This window comes from Anopheles arabiensis, chromosome 2, assembly GCF_016920715.1.
Source record: "Anopheles arabiensis isolate DONGOLA chromosome 2, AaraD3, whole genome shotgun sequence".
Classification (NCBI taxonomy): domain Eukaryota; kingdom Metazoa; phylum Arthropoda; class Insecta; order Diptera; family Culicidae; genus Anopheles; species Anopheles arabiensis.
The window spans coordinates 73,285,235-73,292,429 of record NC_053517.1 but is presented as its reverse complement, the minus strand read 5'-3'; the positions used below and the strand labels follow the sequence as shown (position 1 = coordinate 73,292,429).

At 39.7% G+C, this 7,195-nt stretch overlaps 1 protein-coding gene across 1 annotated transcript; it reads left to right on the top strand.

The window, feature by feature from the left end:
• Positions 1 to 5,386: 5,386 nt before the first annotated feature.
• LOC120894448 (protein stunted-like) lies at positions 5,387 to 5,932 on the top strand. Its single transcript, XM_040297042.1, has one exon. It carries the CDS (start codon positions 5,688 to 5,690, stop codon positions 5,865 to 5,867), a length of 180 nt encoding a protein of 59 aa, XP_040152976.1. The 5' UTR covers positions 5,387 to 5,687; the 3' UTR covers positions 5,868 to 5,932.
• Positions 5,933 to 7,195: the final 1,263 nt, after the last annotated feature.

Below are 7,195 nucleotides of genomic sequence, written 5' to 3'. Positions count from 1 at the left end.
GAACGCCTCACCATAGAAACCACATTCCTGTTCGGTTCTGTTTTGCTCGCAAACTATCCGCAAAATTCCCGGGAACGTACGCCCTTTTCGTCGGTGTTTGTCATGGTTCGGTCCATTGCTGGTTTCGGTTCCGCCCTGCTAGGCTGTAGCCCACCCAAAGGACATCCCAGCCCGGGGGGCGGTGGTAGAGCAGGAAAGAAAGAGGCAGAAAAAGAGAGGGGTTAAGGGGGGAAGGAAGGGATGGCATTGTGAGAGGTGGGAGGGAAATGTTACCACCTGAGCACCCGTCGAAGGTACGCCATCGGAGCCCTTTACCTGCACCACTTCACGCCACGTGCCACATCTTGGTGGCGCGGACGGAGCGACACGCGGACGAACGAGGGGTAAAATATTAATAAAACACACTATTTAGATAAAACATTCGAATACAAATTCACCACCTAATTAAATGCACGTGCCCGGAAAAGGGGGAAAGGTTTCAATCGATGGCCCGAGTGTTTCAATCAAGGTTCACGGCTTTAAACAGGCTAGCCGTTTGATGAGCTAGGACGTGTACGCGTACCCAGCAGAGAAGAGCTGCGGGGAAAATGAATAATTTCTTGATTGTTTTTTGACAATAAGAAATCGACAAAAAGAAGAGGATAAAAATAACGCTTTCCCGGCTGAAGTAGTCTTATGATTCCGCGCTACGACCAATACCCTTTTGGGTTTGTTTGGGAAAGATAGGAAAAGGTGGCACTTTTCACTTAGGCTACCTTGCCGTACGGTGAGCTTCTGGTACGGATTTCTGACAATAAAACAAGGCAATAATGTTTGTTCCTTTACCTAAGGACGTGAGGACGAACCGGGATAGGAATCCTTTAGATCAAAGCCGGCAGCAACGGGCCCAGGACCCAATCGAAAGTCTTCCGAAAGCGGCATTCATAAAAGCGGTGCTGTGCTTTCTGCGTAATGTAGGCATGGGTGGTATGCGTTGGGCTGTTCGGAAGCCTTTACGCAATGGCCGAGTGTGAGTAGCGAGCGTTTTCTTCACCTTTGTTCACCTTTCAGCGCCAACTATGGTAGGCGGTGGCGAGATGGCGGCATCGCTTTATGAGGTGAACAAGAATGAACCACAGGCTTCGTGAGCCTAGCCATCGGCAGGCCCACCCAGCAGTTGTTGAGATGGGCTATGGTTTGTTTTATTGTTTTGATGCATTCAGAATTGTACAGGAAGTGGAAATGAAACTGAAAGAGTTGAGCGAGACAAGCTCCCGCGGGAAAAGTGAAACGTGACGTAAGGTGTGTAGTAGTTTTGGGAGGAAAGTTATTGGGCGTATTTACAGCCTGTAATGAATTGAAGGTTAACTGGATGTGTGCCGACAAACATGATAGGATGTGGATACGAAAAATGGGTTGTCTGTGAGTTGAGTAGCTTCGTTTCGACGTCTATGGAGGCTAATTTGTGGTTTTATTATCACCATTAGGAAGTGTCCACCTGGAGGACAACGGACAATTCCTGTTATGAAAATCGACTAGATACAAACGGGAATGAAATAAACAATTGAAAAAATAAAAACATGTTTTTATTTAAATTTATTTTAGATTGCATTATGTTAAAACGTGTTATGATTTTTATTTCGTTGGATATTTCGTTAATCAGCTTCATCCTACTAGGGGAAAGTAAGTAAAAACGGACACTGCGGGTAAGTTGGAAACTTCCCTTAAATAAATGATAAAAGTAATTATCGAATAGTTTTATAATGCAGTATCCAAACTGAAAGTAAAACAACACTTTTCAGAACATTTTCCGCAAAACAGATTTTCAATCGTGCAGTCCCTTGTGGATCTAATTTAGCTAATGCAGATCTTAAGCGGAATATCTTACTACGACTTGGGCAACTTAGGGCAAACAAAAAGAAGAGACATAGATATGATATAGTAAAGAAATATATGTGAGATTATATGGGATTACAAAGTTCGAAAAGTTGAATTTTGACATGGTGGAAAAAATGCCTTTAACAAGTCCCTCAAACATGTTGGAGTCGCCACGTAGTAATTTCCTAAAGGGAAGTTTAAAACTGATTTTATGTAAAGCTGGAGCAACGTTAGCTGTTAGTGTCCGATATTAAAAAAAAATGCATTTGATTTTTCATTCTGCAAGGTGTTAGAAGTGGTCTTACCCTTCATCTCTTTCTCTCTTGTTGGCCTGCTCACGATAGAGCGCGTCGCCCGGTCGTGACATGGCCCGGTCAACAATCATTTTCCAGGATGTTCGATCCCTGGTTGCAGCCTGCCATCCATGCAGACACCTGATCTCCGTCAGGTCTCGCTTCGCCTGGTCCAGCTGAGCGTTACCCTTCATAGTGTCTATATTTCCCATATAAGCTGTCTGTATTATCCTAACATTTCAAAACTGCACCAAAAAATACTATGTTTTTTTTTTTATGAACAAACATAAAAATCTATGAAAGATAATGTGTCAATGTGTGATAAAAATAATGTGTCAAATGCAATACAAAAGAGAGACATATTTCATGCATTCTCGTTATCGTGTGAGCGTAACTTAAAACTATTTTACTTTCGGTCGTATGTAAACAATATTACACTGGTTTTGTTGCTCGTTTTGTTGCCATTTTTGAATATCTTTTGATTGCGGTTTGTGCCTAATAATTTGATCAGCTTAGAAGATCGTTTTACAATTTAAAACATCTTCTACATGCTTCACTAAGCTGCGCTAACAATTAAAACAAAATCGACAATGTGACAAAAATTGACAAAATAAAATATCAAAAGTAACGGTCGAATTTTGAATTTTGAATCTATACTTGTGCTATAAACCGGCAAAAGTTCCGCATGAAAAAAGCTTCTTTGTAAGCTTACATCCTGAGAGCTTTCATAAGTGCTTTTGAACGAAGAAAATCGCAATTCTTAATTATAGCTTGCTTTTATAGCATAAATATAGCAAAATAGTACGTATATCTTCCGTGAGAGTCGCTAGTGTAAACAAAAGAGGTAAGAAGAATTTATCTTTATTCTGATTGCTTTTTTTTGTAATATCTTCATTCAGCCTAATTTGTCCAAGATTAAACATTTAGCGGATTTAAAAAAAGTTAACAAAAGTAATTACTCTCATTTTGTATTTTATTTATGTAACTGTACTTTCCTATTTTCCTATGGTCTAATCCTAGGGTCGGTTCCGTGGTACACAACTTAACTACACTACACTATGTTATTCGGACTCTTTGGGCTGACTATCCTGTTAGGGGTAATCAATAAATCATAGCCGAATAATGATAAAGACAGGCCTTGACCGGCAACTGTTGTTGCGCCAAAAGCAGAAGAATTCTACTTCATTTTAATTGTTTAATTGTCTATGGATTAGGGATAATATTTTTATTTATTCAATCTATTACCTATGGATGAAACGTTTCCTAATTAAGATTTAGATTCTTTGATTCCATATCTATAGTGATTTATATTGCAAAACACTTATAAAAGAATGTGCATAGTTAGTTGATAATTTGTAAAAACTTCCACGGGCACATATCACAAAAAATATACGAATGTTTATCGATGCTCAATGTTTGGGTTTGTTTGCGCCACAAACAGTAGCTTTCAGAGCTACTTAGCTCAGCTAAGACGGTCGACCCTCTCCACGTGAAGTACGGCACTATTCATAGCGCATTAAGACACTTCCTATCGCACAAGCCTGCGGTATCCTGTGTCGGCTCAGCAGCCACAAACAATGTGGCGTCATTTCACACCTCTTCAGCATTTCCTGTTCAGTTTCATGTGTTCTGCAAGATCGGTCAGGAGTTCATGTGATCTGCAAGGAGTATGTGGAATATGCTTCCACACACAGCATAAGCATTGTACCGTGACATCCTTTTCGCCACCGCAGCACAATATATCTTAGAATGGTGTAGACGAAGAATAGCGTTTGATTTGAGTCCTGGCTTTACTTTAGGTTTAGGTCCCCAAAAGCTGCGTATGATCCTTGTGTGTCGTTTTACGAACAGTTATTAGTAGTTATTTGAATTGAAGGCAGTCAATTGAAAAGACGACCTACATTAGCAGTTCTCATCAGCAGGAGTGACTTCCGTTTTGATCAGCAGCTATATCAAGCAATCTTTGCGAATAAAGATTAGCTAGTTTCAGTTCTGGCGCTTATTAAAACTGCGATGTAGTGTTTTAGAGCCCCAAGGTACAATTGAGCACAACTTCCTTGCGAGCCGTAGATTCCCAAAGGATCAGTGACATAATAGTAATGTAGCCTATACAGGATTTGGAGACTTATCGGAGAAGTACTACACAGCTGAACAGTCGGAGTTTTTGCTACAGGGTCCGGTACATTTGAGGCTTGAACCCATGACAGGCATGTTATCAAGTTGTGCCCGTTGACAATTGTACCACAGGACTGCAAGAACACTGAACATCGTTTTAATCAATTTTCGTATCCTTCACAAGGACATTTTTGGAATCTTCTGGAACACATAACCAATATAAATTCAAAAGTCCTATTTTTCAAAATCATCTGGCGCGTGCCAATGATCATTGCCACACATTCTAGCAGATGATCATACCGTTTGATGGGATAAGACAGATATGCTATTTGTCTTCCTCGAACCAGATAAATCAAAAAGGATGTGTTGTCGTTCCATCAGCTAAGTATGATCCTGTTGCGATATGGATTCATTTCCAATCCTTGACAGCAAGATGGCTGACAGCAGATAGCTGGATTAGCTGTAGCAGAAGATCAGGCTGACAAATGTGCAACCACATTAGCACTGCTTCAAGACACAAACGCTACGAGCAGTGTATCGGTAAGAAGATAGATTAAGCTCACTGTCGCATTGTTTGCTTTAGCCGCGTAAGAAAATCCGACCAGGAGGAAGCCACTGCTTACGGAAAATGTAACAAAAATATCATTTCGGTTTCGGATATCCCAGATATCCCTTTCAAGTCTTTCCCTCCCAAACAACTCGATGGCTTTGTGTCTCTGGCGTATGTGCGGTTACGGTGCCCATTGTAGTGCTGGTTGTTGGCATTATCCACGGTGTCAAAATTAGAACCCCCGATCGAGCAGCATTATGTGACAAAAAGGAAAAAAACACACACACGGCCAGCCACTCCAGTCAAGGTGCGCAAGTAAGTAGTTTGGTTTCATCGCGCAGCTATTATTTGTTCGCCGCAACACATAAGCCGGCCCTGTTAAGCGAGACATAAACAAACGATGCCAAACACCAAATAGGCCCAACCGGAAGGGCTGTTGTTTGGCACAGTCTTCGGGGTGAGAAATCTGCTCATTCAAGCGATGCGCCCGCTCCGTCTGTCCCGAAGCGAGGCACACTCGGTGTGAAAATGTGCACAGAAAAAGATGTGTGAAAACGGATCATTAGCGCAGCAGGCGGTGAAATAAATGCGGTAGGCACGGTTTTCGCAAACCGCCCGACAGCCGACAGGAAAAAAGGTGTTGTTATTCTGGCACGGTACAGCTTGTTCAGTTCGGTTGAGTGTGTTAAGTGTTTGATAATTCGAGGTGTATGTTATAAATTACGCCAGGAAATCGGTTGAAGTGATTGATTCTACATATCGATTGCTGCCAGTCGGAGAGAAACCCGGGGAAAACGGTGGTTGCCAAGCTACCAAACACCAGACGGATAGTCCCGCTCTTGGAGGCTTTTTCTCGAAATCTGTGCAACAACATGGCCGCTTGGAGAGCTGCTGGATTGAATTACATCAACTTCTCCAACATTGCCGCCCGAATGGTGCGAAAAGCGTTGAAGCCAGCATTCCGGGCAGATGCCGCTCGACGGGAGGAATCGCACATCAAAATGACCAAGTGGAAGGATGGAAAGTCGGAGAAGTCGGCTACGGAGGCGTAGGGAGGAGCCATCGTGGGGATAGATAAACATGCTTGTTAAATAAATTTGAGAAAATATTTGAGTTATTTGGCTGTATTCGGGAGCTTGTGTTTTATCGTGCCCTTAAAATAGGTTTTTAAATTTTCGGGGCTTTTATAAAAGAGTACATTGAACCTCAGATCGTTGGATTAAAAGTCCAACGCTCTACAGACTGAGCTACCCGGGCTCTTATCTCCAGTAGAAATATTACATTTCCGGGCCACGCACAGTGGTTTGCTTCAGAGCAATCGGCGGACATTGCTATTTACTGTCAGTGTTTGGCCTATTTCAGTATCGATTGACTTTAGTTTCACATCTAATACAATTACAAAGAATTTTGAATTATATTGGACATCCAGATGGCCACTAGTCAATCTTTTTTAAGCTTCAGTATAACCCTAGTAAAAAAATAAACTTAAATAGTAATCTTGATCATGTAGTTTTAATTTGAGTACAGGTAAACATTTTTAATTATTATTATTTTAATGTTTCCTGTTGCCCGTGCCTACAACTATTTATTAGCAATGACATAAATTTCAAATTAAAAAATATTTATAAAATAAGTAATTAATTCATTCTTTATATTCAATCGTCGATTTTCAAATGAAATCAATTGATTAAAAAATATTGAACATACTATTTTGATATGAAACATATTGAAACACTTGATTTAAATTTAAAAATTGTAGATAAAATATAACAAGGGTAGTCAATTTCATCGTATACTTCATATAAAATTACATTTTATTATGTAGTTTATAATTACATTTATTATCAATTACAAGACATTACTTTAATATTAAATTATTAAAAGTGTAATTTATTTTATATACCTTGTTCTAAATTAAAACAAAGTCGATTCCTAATAAGATTTATTGTCCACCAACTTATAACATATAACTTTTAACTCATATCCTGTATGAGTGGCTCATTCAACTTGTCTGAAGTGTCCATAATATTCTCAAAGGACTCCTCAAGAGGAGGTACATTTTCATTTGAATTTAATTGCTCAAACTAAAAGAAAAGTTTGACTTCCTCTGGATAGTTGTCGCTCATTTTTCTTTGCACACGATTCTGCAAAGAAAGTGAACTAATATAACTAATATAATATAATAATAATATATCCTGGTGCTGAGTTGTTTATTTGAGGAAAATATTGTAATAAACATAGAGACAGTTATTGTTCGGACTAGTAAACCCAGGATAGATTTAGAGATTAACAAACCCTTCGTATGATTATTTGCAATACAATACTTATAGTAAGCAACAGATAGTGTTTGCTGTTGCTCAAACAGGAGAAAAAATATATA

What these genes read in the sequence shown, in the direction of transcription:
- LOC120894448 (XM_040297042.1), top strand. Translation starts at nt 5,688, where the DNA reads ATGGCCGCTTGGAGAGCTGCTGGATTGAATTACATCAACTTCTCCAAC.